This window comes from Ascaphus truei, chromosome 4 (assembly GCF_040206685.1).
Source record: "Ascaphus truei isolate aAscTru1 chromosome 4, aAscTru1.hap1, whole genome shotgun sequence".
Taxonomy (NCBI): Eukaryota; Metazoa; Chordata; class Amphibia; order Anura; family Ascaphidae; genus Ascaphus; species Ascaphus truei.
In genome coordinates, this window is record NC_134486.1 from 33,076,267 (window position 1) to 33,093,593 (window position 17,327).

Below are 17,327 nucleotides of genomic sequence, written 5' to 3' on the forward strand. Positions count from 1 at the left end.
TCTTTTAAGACCGAACTCTATTGTAGTGTCGTACTAAGTAACTAACTATTTAACTAACTTGATTCCAAACTCAAGACCATGTACTATTCAACTCAGAAGACATTAAATATATCAAGTTTCATACAAAATGAAAATTAATAAAACAAGATAAATTCTTAAGTCACATAAAATATTTCTACACCTGTCTGTTTTTAGACTGATATATCTTCTTATCTTTGCAGAGGCAGCTAATCATTTTCCAATATAATTTCGAACTTGATATTGTATTATTTATTTTAACTAGTTACATGCTGAATATATATATATATATATATATGTACAGGAGAAGGAGCGGCTCAGTGAGTAAAGACACTGACTGGTACTGAGTTTGCAGCAGGAGAATCTGGTTCAATTCCTGGTGTCGGCTCCTTGTGACCTTGGGCAAGTCACTTTATCTCCCTGTGCCTCAGACACCAAAAAATGGATTGTAAGCTCCACGGGGCAGGGACCTGTGCCTGCAAAATGTCTCTGTAAAAGCGCTACGTAAAACTAGCAGCGCTATACAAGAACATGCTAAAAATATATATATACATAGACAATATAGCATCTTTATTATTCTGACTTGAAATCATCCTTTCTTCATCCCCTTCTGCTAAATATTATTACTTAATATTCTTTCCCTCTTCCACCGCTAAACCAACACCTCACTATCGTTAATACACAATCTCCTCAAGCTCACTGTCTAGGGGTCATCTTTGACACTGATCCATCCTCAATTTCTCACATTCAGTCCCTCACAAAGTCCTGCCGTCTCCACCTCTGAAATATTGACAAGATACACAACTTTCTCACCCATGACACAATTAAAATCCTAATCCACTCATCATGTCCCGACTTTATTACTGCAACCTGCTCTTAGTTGACTTTCCCCTTGTCCACCTCTCCCAACTCCAATCCATACAAAATGCTGCTGGAAGACTGATCTACCTCATTCACTACTCTACTACTCTACTGCTCCACTACCACGGGCATAACTACACTACGGCAAATCCCTGGAATGCAGGGGGGGAGGCCGGCTGACCGGCACTGGAGTTGGGCATGGCCAGAGGTCGGGACCAATCTCCGTGTCGGTAGGGGGAATTGAGTGAGAGTTAGAGAGGCGTGGGGGGAAGTGAGAGAGTTTAGAAAGGAGGGGGACGAGTGAGAGAGTTACAGAGGAGGGGAGAAAGTGTGAGAGTTAGAGAGGAGGGGGAGAGAATGTATGTATGTATATCTTTATATAGTGACATCTGTGTACATAGCCCTTCACAGCAGTAATACACATAATATAATCATATAGCACATGATGGGAATAAGCGCTTAATATAACAGTAAGAAAGGGAGTCCATGCCCCTAAGAGCTTACAATCTAAGTGATGAGTAGGGAGAACATACATAGACAGCAGGAGGGTGTTTTTATAAGTGGTTCTGCAAGGGTTAAGGTCGATGAGTTGGAGAGAGGGGTGTGGGAGAGCGTACAGAATAGGCCTTCAAAAAGTTTTTTTTATAGGGGGGCCCAACAATTATAGTTATACCACTGTCCACTACGCATATCCCTACACTGGCTTCCCATAGCCTCTACAATTACATTTAAAACCCTAGCAATGATCATAAAGTTTGTATATTTTCAAAACCCTAGCAATGACTTACAAAAGGTCTCAACGATCCTGCGCCTTACATCTCAGCCTCCATCCACAAATACGTACCCTACGTTCTGCCCACGACATCCACCTTTGCTCCCACCTTATTAACTCCTCTCACTCCCGCCTTCAAGACCTCCCGTGCTGCCCCCTGTCTTTTGAATTCCCTATACGCACCATTAGACTCTCCCACAACTTTCAGATGTTTAAAAAGTCCTTGAAAACGCACCTTTTCAAGGAAGGCTACTTACCATACCTCTAACATCCAACTCCCCTCTGCCTCCAACCCCATTGGGACAAGCTGTGTGGCTGGACCAATCTCCCCCATATGTAAGATCCCCCCCAAACCTTAATGGCTTCAGCTATCAGACTGAGCCATATTCTAATCTGAGCCACACCTTCTCCTACAATGAGCAGTCACCTCACCTTCTTGTTTCAATATTGTCCCTCATTCCCTCTAGATTGTAAGCTCTCACGAGCAGGTCCCTCATTAGCTCTTTGTATCTGTTAGTGCATGTTTGTCATCACCTGTATGTAACTGGTCATGTTTTTATAATATACATAACTGTGCCCCATTGTACCGCACTGCGGAATATGTTGGCACTTCACAAACAAACGATAATAATAATAATAATAGTACACTATGACCTTTCATTAAGGTAGTAATGGTATAAGTAGGTGACTAGAGAAAATCCGGTGCCTCGTTAAGAAGTTTTTTGCACCGATTTTCCCATATGGTTGGAACACACACAATTTATCAGAAAGTTCTATTCAGTGATAGTTATATCTATCATGTACAGTAGCAGTTCAAATATAACCTTTGTTTAATAGCAATTGCTTGTAGCCTATGTTTTTAATGGGCTCATATTATTGTCACAAAAAAAAAATGGTGGCAGAGCGTTTCCACAGAGCAGATATTTAGATTCAGAGTACTCTTATATAGTATCTGTTTCAGCTATTTGGGGATGAAGTATGTATTGCTCCAAAGAGTAGGTTCTCGCTAAAGTCTCTTAAACGTATATTCAGTCAGTATATACTGTAGTCCTAAATTGCAAGTATCTCCTCAGCACTAGAACGGCGCCCCGTGCTGTAGTGCTGTAATAAAACAAACAAGTACAGCTCCCACCCCCTCCCCCCGTGATGGCGTCACACGCTCTGGGTGCGTGTGACATATCACGTGATAGATACTTTCTGTAGCCAACGGATATAACTACATAGAATTGTTACAATTTATCATAAAGTGTATTCAGTGATAATTACCTATGTGTTCTAACTATATCATGTACAGTAGCTGTGTCAGATTCCCCATTAGGCCCGTGGGGCCCGGGCCTAGAGCGGCAAAAATGTCCGCCCCCATATGCATTTGCCGCACTCTTGGGCATATCGGACCTAATAGGAAGGCACCTAATTACCTGTGTCTGCCGCCTCCCTCCTCCTTCAAAATCGAGCGTCAAATGACACGGTGGACGTTACAAATGACGTCAAGTGATGGCAACGGCGCGTTACCGTGGCGTCATTTGACCCTCGATTCTGAAGGAGCGGGACTGCGGTAGCAAGGAGGCGCCAGACACAGGTAAGTGCCTAGGGGCGGCGAATTTTGAAATCCGCTGCTGTATATGGGATATCAGTGCAGGGAGGCACTGGATTTTCTCTGGTCACCTACGTATATTATTGCTACCTTAAACGTTATGGTGTACTATTATTCACTGTCATTTGAATAATAAGATGATTATACATCCTGCAGCAGTTCATTGTCTGTGATCAGTTGTACTATGGCTAAATGAACAAACCTGAAAAGCATAAGCACCCTCCCCCCCCCCCCTGCACTTAAGTTTTTTTATTAATTTGTTAGTGTTACACACAATTTAAATTATACTAATTTTGAATTCAAGTAATTTTAATGATAACACATTAATCCCGCTACGGTTTGGGGCATTCTAAAGATGCAGCAACGCGGTCTGTTGTCTTCACTCCAATATTCCAGTATCTGTACCTAGAGATAATTTGCCATATAAGTAACATTTTCCATTATTTGTGAATTTGCAATAGTTTGGAAAATGTGCCTCAATAGTTTATATTTTTTGCCTTTAAATTACCTTAGAATATTTGCACATTTACAACTATAAATAGGGCGCAATTTCTGTTGTGACTCATTTGTGTGTTGTTTTGGGTTTGTGGCGGCAGCAACTGCGTTCTCTTCACTGCTTCTGGGCAGGGATTTCTCTTCGGGGCAGGGATTTCTCTTCGGGGCAGGGATTTCTCTTCGGACAGGGATTTCCTTTCCTATTGTCTGATTTTGCTGCACTTATTGTATAATTATAATTCCCTGCACTGTATTCTTTGTGAAGCGCTGAGTACACTTTTGGCGCTATATAAATAAAGACATATAATACAATACAATACAATACAATACACTGCTATGCTATGCTATATAAAGTATACACCTTTTTCTAATATAGACTCACAAAATTGCATGCTTTTGAGCTGATTTTTTTTATTTCTAAACGATTTGGATTATTTCCAGGTTTTTGAATATTCGCTAAATATTTTGCGGTGCAGATTTACTTACATTCACACGTTTTCTAGCTGAATCAGCCCTAGAGGTGTGTAGATTTGTTCACGCTATTACATCTATTAAAAAACTCTCTTGTGGGTGGATTAACAACCTATGAGGATTCTGGAAGCTTTGTTTTTTAGCAGTTGAGAATCCCACTGGTTACTGGGTTAAATAACTAAGCTACTCCTGTTTTCTCTCTCTTGTACACACCCAAACACATTTTTATGCAACAGCAGTGGTGATGAAACCACTTAACCATCGGAAATTGGATCATATGAGGACATTTTCCACATATTATAAGTGCATCACTTCGTCAGATGTAAAATTGTCAGAAAACGGTATAACCCAAGTTATACCTATTTTGGCGTTGCATTATATAGCCAGTTAACCGCGTCCATTTCCCATAATCACCTACTTGCTTACCTGCTTATAATCACATGCTTTCCTACACTTAGCATGAATGAGTGTAGATCAACCTCTTTGCTGCAGAGACTTGGTCAGTGTCACTACAGCGAGTGGTTAAGTAGGTTTTAGAGCCATCCTAGTAGCTCTCTACCCATCTCCCCCCCCCCCCCCCACCCAGCCTTTGACATCTGCTCTCTACTCCCTCGCCCCCACCCCTCCCTCACTGACTGATGTTGCACTAATCCACTTGTCAGTCAGCGCTGCAGCCGCTGCCCCCGTCTCCCATTCCTTACGAACTGGCTGCAGCACTGACACAGGTATGTGTGTGCAACACCGCACCGTTCTAATCATCAATAGCACTTTTCGTGTGGTAGCGCCAAATCAGCGTTATCGCACTTTATTGAATAAGCCCCAGTGCCTGGAAAAAAGTAAATGTCAGGGTTTATACATCAGAACTGTATTATATCTTTTGTATAATGTATTGTATATAAACTGTGCTTATCGGGCTGAAGCAAAAAAAGATTGTTCATTTACTTTCTAATCCTATATCCCAATTATTGATCTTCCCCTTTGTCACTCCGGCTAATGATGGGGATATAAGCGGCTTAAACAAAACCACAAATAGAAGAAAAGTCTTGATCTACAGTTGACCAATGTACAACATTTTACAAATAGTCTTATCACAATAAAAATTAGGTGACGATCATAAAAAAAGGCCAAAGCATTGCATTACAAAGGAGACAGGAAATGTTTTTTTTAAGAATACTTTTACAAATATGTATACTTATCTGAATAATAAAAATGAGTCAGTTACCTATATTTAAGCCATTAAACAGGCCACTGCCATTAGTTCACTTTGGACCTAGAAGTAGGGTTGCCTGATGGCTTTCCCAAAAATAATGGACACAATGGTGAAAGGTGTGACGCACTCGAGAGAGACACACACACACCCTCTCACACCTCTCTGCTCCATGCGGTTTCCTCCTCCTTGGCCCCACCCCCAGGCTCCTGACACCACCTCCTGATTGGCTGCATTGCCCAGCCCCCTAACAACTGCCCTGCTCTGGGAAATCCCAAGGCACTCCAAGCCGGTCAGGTCACTATGTCCATAAAGGTAATACCAGACACATACATGTCCTCTAATTTTTTTGACTGGACAGAGTACCCAAATACAGGACAGTCCGGTTCAATACTGGACACCTGGAAACCCTAAAAGTGACTACCGGGATATTATGCAAGGCTCCCTGTAGGGAAGAACAATACAAGTAGGGATACGTGAAGCAAATGTAGATATAACATTGGGGAAAAGAGTCCCTGCCCTGAGGAGGCTACAATCTAAGTGGTGTGTATGGAGTACGTAGGAATGCAAGATTTGTATGGTATGGTCAAGAGGGTAAGTGTAAACGCAGGGGGTTATGCAGCCTTTGGCTGCTACAATATTACATATTTATGTTCTCATACAACATCATTATTACATATTACACTAGATGAGTGGAATTTGTGACAAAATGCTGGCTATGTACATAAGGCCAGATTTACCTAACAAGTTTTAAGGCATCTCATAGCTGGAAGGCAGCCCAAGGCTTGGTAAACATGGCCTCATCATTAATAAGAGGTGCTAAGACACAGGGACATTTGTGCGAAAAACACAAAGTTAATATTAGGCTGCTTCATAATTCGACATCTTGCTTAAGAAACTGCACATGATCCTGCAGTGAAGGTAATTGGGCACATGGAATTTTTGGGTTGTTTTGGCATTTGATTTATTTTCACCACAGTATGAGAATGTATTAACAAGTGCTTAATTAAATAATACTCTAAGTAAAATCTTACCAGTCACAATACCAACTTAGTGTATCGTCTCCAGTTCTAGCATCCTCTTCAGAAGGATCAAGGAAGAACAACTTAAAGCATCTTAATTGATTTCCTGGAAGAAACTTGGGAAGGATGAGTAGGTGTCCTCCCTTCCAGAGGACAAGCAGGAGAAGGAGAGGGCACTTAGGACAGTCAAACCCTTCCCAGCTTACCATGTTTTCCAACTTTGTAAAACAGGCATTGGTTATCTACATTTTTAACATGTCACTGCCTAGAATGGAGTGCTTATTTAAATGTATATTGTAATGGGAGGCCAGGACTCTTTCACAGGATCAAGCACCAAACAGGACACAGAGCACAAATAAACGTATATTTATTCTGACCAGAACCAGCAGACAACACAATCACCAACAAAGCTATACCGACTCCAAACAGGGGATATAGGGGGAATCCAAGCAGTCTTAGGTCCCCGGCGCTACCAAAATGGCTTATCCAGCGCAGCTCCCACTCCTGTGAGGGATCGAGGACTCCAGGCAGCACTGGATGCAAGTCGCAGAAGTCAACTTGAAATCTCCTGCTCGGAATAGCAGGCAGCCTTGCTGTCGGGTGTCTCTGGCACAACCTCAGAGTGCACCGCTTCGTCCATCTCCATGCTAGCCTGAGCAAGGTCTGTGGAGCTGAGATGGCCTGCACCTTTCTAGATTCCGTGCCTCCTTAGGAAATTATGGAGAACTGGGCGGCAACCAATTACCACTCAGATGCTGTGTGTTGGGCCAATTACAGTGAAACAGCTTGCCTGTGTTGGCCAATCTGGGCTGGGGTGTAACGGGGAGGCTGAGACAAGGATAGGCATTACAAACCAACCAACGAGGACAGCGCTTACCTGCCCATATTCCCCAACACACATCACTGCGAAATGCTCAAAGAACTAGATTGGTCATCAATAGAGTCCAGGCGCAAAGTTCACCTTTCCTGTCTTGCCTTCAAATACTTTCTGGGCAAGCTAACCAGCTATCTGAACAAGCTCCTCACCCCTACCACATGCCGCACTTATCACCTGAGATCTGACTCCAAAAGACTGTTCATGGTCCCAAGGATCAACAAAGTATCCGGCCGCTCCTCCTTCTCTTACCGTGCACCCCAAAACTGGAACAACCTACCAGAGACTCTCACATCCAACACCAGTTTAAGTTCTTTCAAAACTAAGGCTGTCTCACATTTTAATCTAGTCTGTAACTGTTACATAAGCCTATAATATACATCTTCTCTAACTGTGCATGCAATGTATTGTACTGTATAAGCAAAGAAAATCCCAGAATCACTTCTCAGGAAACACTGATGCTCCAAATTGTATACCAGCAAAAACAATCATCCAGAGTAAACTGATAATATATATATAAATAAAGTCAACTTCCGTCAGAGTCCCAGTGTGGTATTTAAATCGTATACTGTTATAATCATCCCACTTGATCAAGTGATAGTGGCTTCACATGGGTAGGGGCTATGATGTGGTAAGGAGGTACAGTGGTAACACTACCGCCGCGTCCCCTGAGCAGAGACAAACCGGCTGAGTGTGCCGCCACCCTCCGCCACTGCCTCTCACTTCCCGGTGCCACACTAGACCAAGGACCCCACTGCGGAGGTAACTGGGGATATAAAGAAGGGCAAATAACTCACTGTCTTGACACGAAGTATGTCTCTGACCGCTCTCCACTCTCGGCGTTCAGCGTTCGGCGTTCGGCATCCACCATCAGCCGATGACGTCAGGATACTCCAAACCGGAAGTGACGTGTAGCGTGCTCCAAGCCGGGAAAGTCAAACAAAAATAGAGCAAGTAGGCGGTGCACTGCTGCCGTCCGGGTTAAGGAAATCCAAGTCCACACGCAGAATAAATCAATAAAAGGGTAGTTTATTAAAGTGCATATACACTAAAAGGGTGCTACAGAGCGAACTCTGACGCGTTTCGTCCCAGCCTAGGACTTTGTCAAAGAGTATCAGGTACTATACATGATGATGTATATATAGTGAAACCTTGCTGCCCATTGGTTCACTGTAATTAATTGAGCAATTAATACCACAGGTGATAATTAAATATATAATGATTTACAAGGAGACATCATTCCCCTGATAATCAGTGGTATTCACCTACACAACATCATCATGGATAAACAGATGTATAAACAAGATACAATGAGACACAGAATATGGTTAAAAACAACATTTGTATACAAAAGACATATAATACAAGTACCTATAACTGAGTAGCACAAACTAGCAACAAACGTATATTATAAAAAGAGCCTTATCGAACTCTTGCATACCTAAGATATCCTTGCATTCAATATCTTTAGTCATATTTAAACATACATGGTAGAAAATATCTAAATCAGTCTTAACAATATGTATATCCTATTCAGAGGATCCACTGTCCAATGTATATGGATTCATGTATATGAAAAAATATATTTAAATACTATATAATAACAAATATACCTAAATTAGTAATAAATATATCAAACTGAAAAAAGTATCAAATAAAAATAAAAATCTAAAAATCTATAAGGGCCAAATATATATATATATTATAAAAAATATTATTATAACAGTATATAAACCATATCTAGTGAAAAAAACACATAAATCTTAAATGTCATGAATTAAAAAAGTGTTCAAACCAAAAAGTGTTTTAAATCCCAATCTGTATTAATCCCCATTGGATCTAATGTATTCATAACATGAATCCAATACATTTCTCTAGTGTTAAGTTTATTTAACCTATCTCCACCTCTAGGGTGGATCTTAACATGTTCCAATGCTGAAAATGAAAAGTTAGAGATGTTACCCATTTTACACAATGAAAAATGCCTGGAAACAGGATGCAACATATCTTTCTTCAGAATATGTCTGATGTGTTCTTGTATCCTTATTCTAACAGGTCTAATTGTGCGTCCAATGTATGACATATTACAACCACATTGTAACCAATAAATCACATAACTTGTATGACAATTCATGAAGCTATTGTACTGTATATAATGTATACTCTGTTCATTAATGTAACTGTATTTGTAATCATGTATTTTGTCATATTAACTGTGCCCAGGACATACTTGAAAACGAGAGGTAACTCTTAATGTATTACTTCCTGGTAAAACATTTTATAAATAAATAAATGCTGACTTGCTATCTCTTGATGAGATAGGCGCCTCTCTGTCTAGGCAGACAATGGCTCTCCGATAGGAGGCTGGCCCATCCTCACACTCCCATGTCACCAACCTCCTCCAGCTAAACCCAGATCCATGGGCGTGCGGCAGGATAAGTGTATTACCAGCCTAGCACACCCAGGGAACAAAGCCATACCCAGTTACATTAAGCTCACTACAATTTTACATGAAATAAAGGTTTCACACATACATTATTAGTGATGTACCGGGTACCCATCCAAATTTTTCCTTCCTTGAAATTACCCGGACCCGGCCCAGGATGCTGGAATCCGATGCCGGGTAATTCTGTCCTGCTCTGCTCCATCGGTCCTTCATTTGGAGAACAGCAGGAGCAGAAGAGACTTACCTGCAGTGGAGGGTGAGGACAACGGCGACATCCTGGCTACGGTGAGGAAGATGATGGTGACATCCTGTTGGCGGTGGGACCACAGGAACATGTGAGCAGGAGCAGAGTGGCACTAGAGGGCAGCCGGGGAGGAGCGCGCCCCTGCGGTCTGCCTGCTATAGCGACAGATACCTGAAGTCTGAAGACTTCCGGGGGCAGACCGCTGGGGCGCGCTCCTCCCCGACTGTCCTCTAGTGCCACTCTTCTCCTGCTCACATGTTTCTCTGCTCCCACCGCCACCAGGATGTCGCCGTCATCTTCCTCACTGCCACCAGGATGTCGCTGTTATCCTCCTAAGCCACCACCGCCAGCTGCAGGAAGTTCCAACCTACCTGTCCGGGTAATTTATTTATTTTGACCCGATACCCGTTACCCGAACATTTTTTGGACCTGGTACATCTCTAATTATTATATTTGGCCCGATGAGCCACAGAAGGATGGATTTATTGGGAAATCCTGTACACAGTGGCCGACTTCCCATTAGGCCCGACCTGGGGCGGCAAAAATGTCCACCCCCATATACATTTGCCGTGCTCTCTGGCCTGATGGGAAGTCTCTTACATGTGCCGCGTGCCTCCTTGCTGTCTCCTTTCTGCCGCCCCCCCTTCTCCTTCCGATTCACACTGTCAAGTGACACCCCGGACGTCACCAATGTGGCGTCATGTTGCCATGGCAATGTGGCGTTGTGGCGTCAAATGACTTCATGATGCCTCGTTACCATGGCAATGAGACGTAGTGGGACGTCGCTTTGGTGATAAAATTACACCGCGAATCGGAAGGAGGAGGGGAGCCAAAAGGAGGCGGCTGGCATAGGGGCGGCGGATTTCGAAATCCGCCGCTGCATGTGCATTCATTCACACGGATAGAGGCAATGGATGTTCTTAACATTTTTAGAGGGGGTTGAAGGGCAGCCAGTTCAGATGTCCCAGGCCCAGTGACTGTTGGGCACTCAGTGCCCCGGTAGGTGATTCTTGTTCACTCGGTAAGTACCCCCTACACATCCAGTAAGGGTATTCCCCAGCACAAACCTCTGCTGCATGTCTCTCACCCGCTCAACAACTATGACTGGGGCTTGGTTCCATAGCGAGATCCTGCGTCCCGGTATTCCTCTCTGTGCTTGAATGGCATGTTTAAATGTTTAGGTTAAATGTATATGATTGGCACCTTCTTAGAAAAAAAAAATGTTTCAAATCAATCGGTAATAGTGAAAGAAAGGAGAACCTAAAACATATACTAAGCGCTCAACCTATTTACATATACGGGATGCTCAACAAACATAAATGCAGATCAGTGTAATGATAACAGATATTGTGGCCGCAACTTGGAGCGCCAGGTCCACCTCAGATGACGTCACTAATACACACTTTCATGTAAGTAGTTAGCAGCTGCGTGGGTGTGATCTCCAGTATCAGAGAGTACTGCGCAATGGTCCTTTTGTTTTGCCTGATTTCAGATACACATTCACCAGCAAAGAATTTCTGAAAGATCATCTGTGAGATCTACGAACTGTTCCTTCATTCAGAGAACTGGGAACTTACCCATCAGGTTTATTATACCTGGTAGTGCGCCAAGGACTTTTTTCTCTTTGTTTGCTAATCGGTAATAGTACTTCAATTCGTTGAAGGTTTATTAGAATCTTTACCTTTCATGATCAGACTTGTACGTATATACAGGTAGTTATTATTCCACACACTTTTTTTTTTCCTTTTGCTGTTTTGTGCCATGATTATGCTGTCAACATTAGCCAAACAAATAAAGGGATACAACTAGAAGTATCACACAAGATTCAAATTGTATAGGACTCAGAGAAAATAAAAAACGTATACATTATTTGTTTGTTTTTTTTCTGTATAAAAACCAAAGTAACATGTTTACTAAAATGGCAGTACAATCTTTCATGGGAAGCCAGTTACATTGATCATTACTGTAGTTGTTTTTTTTTTGTCTGTGATGCTGAGCTGGCGCTCGAATGTACGTTGGCGCACTTTCATTACTTGCCCATATATACGAACTAGTGCTCTATCGTAAGACAACGTCCTGCGTTGGAATACACCTAACCGTCCATTAAAATGAGTGGGCTGTGTGGTGTAACACTGAGGTGTCTTATGATACTGCTTAGTAAATATGGCCCCATATTCCTTTTTGTCTGCTACCATTTCTTCCTAGGTAATGAAATATTAGCTAATGGTGCATCGTTCCCACACGTGTGCTTTTTTTTGTATTTTTAAGGGCCCTGCTTATTGTGCTGTGCTGGTGTATTCCCCTCTGCTTCACTTATTCATTCAAATGAGTGGAGTAGTCTGTGTCAGGGGAAGACTGTTTCACTAGATAGTTAATAGAGTCTAGAACAAAGCTGTATTGAGCTATAACTAATTAAATAGGCTCTCTAACTACCTGAAAGTCCAATAAAGGGACTTTTATCAGTTTAAGGTTATTTAAAAAGGTCAATAGCACACCCTCCCCCCCACCCCCAAAGGCTGTACCTTACCCATTCTGTAATAAATGGACAGAATATGAAGCAGATGCTGTGCTTTATCTCAAACGGGCTTTTGTTTTTAGACTGCATTGTACGTATAGATTACATGCCTTAAGAATAAGTGACTGAAAGTTTTAAAATCTTTAACAGTTTTCATTAATATGTATGCCTTTTTTAATAAAAATCCATAAGAGGGACCAGACCACAATTTTCGTTTATTTTACATTTGACTCATGTTTGCAGTTACACAGCTTGTTTTCTGAAATATTGCTTTCTGCTACTGTACATACTATACACTGACCCAGTAGTTTAAGAAGCCTGAAGCAGGGCACCTGTTTGTTTCTGTATGTTTTCTACTGCTGCGGCCAAGTTTATTTGAGCATTTGCCCGTTCTTGGCCGCAGCAGTAGCCTGGCGCGCGCCCGAGGGTGACGGGCGCGCGCCGAAGCAGCGGAAGAGCGCCCTCCGATCGGGGCGCTCTCCCTACCGCTGCCGGGTCCGCCGGGTCCCCCGGAACCCCCTGCCGCCGTCCCGCGATTGCGGGACACCAGGGCTCCCTCGGGGAGCCCTGGACGCGCGTGCAGGGGGGCGCACGCTCCCGAAGACGCGTGACCGCGCGTCTATGACGCGCGGCACGCCGAGGGGCGGTCACTAGCAAGCCGGGAAATTTCCCGGCTTGCGGATCTGGCCGCAGTGTAATAAACTGTGTCGCCAGTGTATGTGCTCTTAAGAAACCGTATTCATTATTATTTATTTCTATTTTTGTTTAGGGGCATCATCTTATACCAGCTGGCGTTTATCTTTGGAGCTCCACTGTTGGTTTCCAGTGAGGAGTACTGTACAACTATCAACCGGATTGCTTGGTTTAACCACTGTAACCTCTCTCAAGTTCCTCATGTGCCAAGTGATACTCTCAAGATGATTTTAAGTTTTAACTACATTATGGAATTAAATGCCACATCCTTCCCTCTGTTGTGGAGGTTGCTGATATTGGAGATTGGCACACAGCACACCAACAGTCTATCAATAAGGAAACATAGTTTTAGAAGCCTACCAAACCTTGTTCAATTAGATTTGGCAGGCAACAAAATGCTGATACTCGATCCTGAAGCTTTTGTGGGATTGTCAAATGTAAAAAACCTTTTGTTGTACTTTAATAGGTTAAATGGGTCAATTTTGGAAAATGACTATTTTAAAGACTTGACATCCTTGGAATACCTCGACCTTTCTAAGAACCAAATAACGTATCTCAGACCCAACCCCTTATTTTACCGTCTTTACAACTTCCAAATACTGGACCTACAACTGAACCAAATATCCAGTATCTGTGAAGGAGACCTACACAGCTTTCAAAGAAAATACTTTGTGGTTATGGATATTTCTTTCAATCACCTATACTCTTCAGAAACTATAATCTGGGACCGTTGTGGGAATCCCTTCCGAAATATTAACTTTGACACGCTGATACTTTCGGGTAATGGATTCAATGTGGACAAAACACAGAAAATTTGCAATGCTTTGAATGGGACCAGAATGGCACAACTAAAGTTAAGTTCTCATGGGATGGGAGCTAGCTTTGGCTTTAACAACTTAAAAGACCCAGACAATTCTACCTTTGCGGGCTTGATAAATAGCGATCTACAGATCCTTGACTTATCAGTAGGAGACATTTTTTCCTTAAACCCGTACACATTTGCAAATCTTACTAAAGTAGAGTTACTCATACTCACTAGCAATAAAATAAACCGCATTGAAAAGTATGCTTTTTATGGACTTCAGAGCCTTCGAATTCTTAACCTGTCACATAATTTATTGGGTGAGATATATAACTATGCATTTGATGGACTTGCCAATGTAACCTACATCGATCTGCAACAAAATCATATTGGACCGATACAAAGATATGCCTTTAAACAACTGACATATTTAGAGACTGTGGATCTCCGTGATAACGCCATTAAAACGATTACGTTTTGTGAAGCTATGCCATTCACAGGATACATTTTACTTGGGGGAAATAAGCTGAAAAGTATAAACAGTGGGAAATTAAGTACCACTTTCATTGATTTAACAGGCAATCAATTGAAAAATCTTGGTGACCTATATAAGCTTTTACAGTTTCCATTATTGAAATACATTATTCTGAAACAAAATAGTTTGTCCAGCTGTTATAAGTATTCCAATATTTCCAAAGATAATTCCTTAGTACATCTAGACCTATCGGAAAATATGATCCAGTTAATTTGGAAAAATGAACTATGTTTGGACATGTTCAGGCAACTTTCTAAGCTAGAGGTTCTTAGACTCAGTAATAATTACCTTAGTTTTCTCCCAGATGGTATTTTTAATGGATTAACATCCTTGCAGTCTCTGAATTTATCTTCTAACTTGCTCACTCATCTTTTCCCTGGTGTTTTTCCCACAAATGTGGCAACTGTGGATTTGTCCAAAAACCAGCTGCTTTCGCCCAGTCCTGAGGTTTTTGCTTCCTTGAGTGTACTTGACATAACCGATAACCAATATATCTGTGACTGCACACTCAGCAGCTTAATAATATGGTTAAATGAAACTAACATTACCCTTTTGGGATCCCCTGATAACATTTACTGTGTATTTCCAGATCCCTATTTTCATGTTGCACTTCATACCATCTCAGTAGACAATTGTAATGAGGATATTGTGTTGAAGCCACTTATGTTTGCATTATTTGTCTTGACCTCCTTGACTATTATAACTTTCATGACATCAGTTATAGTGTACACTCACTTCAGAGGGTTTTGCTTCACCCTGTACATGAGAATCATAGGCTTAATAGTAGATGGCCAGAAGGAAGAAGGACATGCTGAGATGTGCAAGTATGATGCCTACCTGTGCTACAGCAACAAAGATTTTCAGTGGGTGCAAAATGCTTTCCTCAAGAGTTTGGATTCTCAGTATTGTGACAAGAACCGTTTCCATTTGTGCTTCGAGGAAAGAGATTTTATTCCAGGGGAGGATCACATCGTGAATATCCGTGATGCGATTTGGAACAGTAACAAAACCATCTGCATTGTGACAAAGCAGTTCCTCAAAGATGGGTGGTGTGTAGAAGCCTTTAACTATGCTCAAAGCAGATACTTCAGTGATCTGAAGGATGTGCTCATCATGATAGTGGTTGGGTCACTTTCGCAGTACCAGCTGAAGAGATACAAGCCAATCCGGGCATTTGTACAAAGGCGTCAGTATCTCAAATGGCCGGAAGACAACCAAGACATAGACTGGTTCCTAAGTAGACTTTCCCACCAAATTTTAAAAGAGCAAAAAGTGGAAAAGAAAGAAATAAAAGTGACAAAGACAGCAACCTCGGTGGAGTTGCAAAATATAGCAACTGTATCATAATATTTTGGGACGTTTCTGTAATAAATACCCACAGAAAAACAGTGTTTCCGTGACCAATATGTTCAGTTTGTGTTCTGCAGTTTGGACAAGTGAAGAACTTTGCTAAATATGAACATTTCTGATTTTATACAGGTATTTGCTTGTCTTGTAGGACGAGGAAGAAAAAGAACGTGACTAAGTATTTTTTGCGCTGGACTGTTTAACCTTCATAAGCCAAAGACTATTGAGTGTAATAATCTGTGTCTCTGCTATTTACATATGGAAAATGCATTGCTGTTTTGATTCAATTGCTAACATTCTAACATATACTGTATTTAGTGCAGGTTTTCCTCTGCCTGTTCCTGATACTGCACTTTGACTTATTAAATGCAAGAATGAGTATGGGATGCTAATTTAGATTTATGCTACAAAAGTATATATTTATACAGGTGCGCCGACGAGTATTCTAAAACTTGCCTGGGTCTATCACCAACAAGACCCAGGTACATGCTGCAACATTTCAGTGACATTTCTGCAGACAGACCAATGGCCCATCGGATTAACAGCGGGGGCTCCTGGCAGTCCCATTCAAACTGAATGGGACTGCCAGGCACCCCTGCTGTGTTAATCTGATGGGCCATTGGTCTGTCTGCAGAAATGTCACTGAAATGTTGCAGCATGTACCCAGCATGTACCCAGCATGTAACCAGCATGTACCCAACATGTACCTGGGTCTTGTTGGTGATAGTCCCAGATTTTCCAAGGCAAGTTTTAGAATACTCGTCGGCGCACCTGTACATTGCAACGACCTATTATTTGTAGGTTATTCCCAACTCCTTATTTTACTACTTTTAAAAATCAATACCTCATTTATTTTTTGGCTGTTTCTAAGTTTTTAGTTATGGATTTCAAACTTAGCCTTCAGCATTAGACTTGTTCAATGTTTTATAATCAACAATGAAATGTTATTGTATTTATAAATCCTTACATCTGAAGGTACGGCTCCCTGAAGTTGCATACAGAAACAGACTTATTTGTAGTTGATGATAAATATAAGGCCCAGTCTGCTCATATAGAAAACAGTAGCTCATATTCATTATGCTGTGAAGACTTGTTTCCAGTGCTGGAAACCATTGTAGTCCCATTTATTGAAAATAACTACTGTACATTGTTTGTCACTGAAGAAACCGGACTGCTGACGTACAGGAAGACTGTTGTAACTCTGGCTGTGATGATTTCCCCCCTAGGGACTGAAATCTTGGCACAATGTTGCTATTTGCTTGAATACAACTTCTGATTTGATAGAGCAGTGGTTTCCAGCTTTTTTGTTGTTGTTAAGGAACCCTATGTGAAATTCTGAGGAACACCAACCCACTCTAATAGTGTGTTTGAGATCAGATGCATTGTAAGGAACCCCAACCCACTCTAATAGTGCATCTGATATCAGATTAA

The 17,327-nt window shown here is 41.7% G+C and overlaps 1 protein-coding gene across 1 annotated transcript in view; it reads left to right on the plus strand.

Annotated features, from left to right (window-relative positions):
- TLR5 (toll like receptor 5) overlaps positions 1-16,426 on the plus strand; it is a 73,876-nt gene extending 57,450 nt beyond the window's left edge. The window contains exon 2 of the mRNA XM_075595535.1: positions 13,289-16,426. Coding sequence (XP_075451650.1) covers positions 13,289-15,896 — 2,608 coding nt within the window. The 3' untranslated portion in view covers positions 15,897-16,426. The remainder of the gene's footprint in view (positions 1-13,288) is intronic.
- Positions 16,427-17,327: the final 901 nt, after the last annotated feature.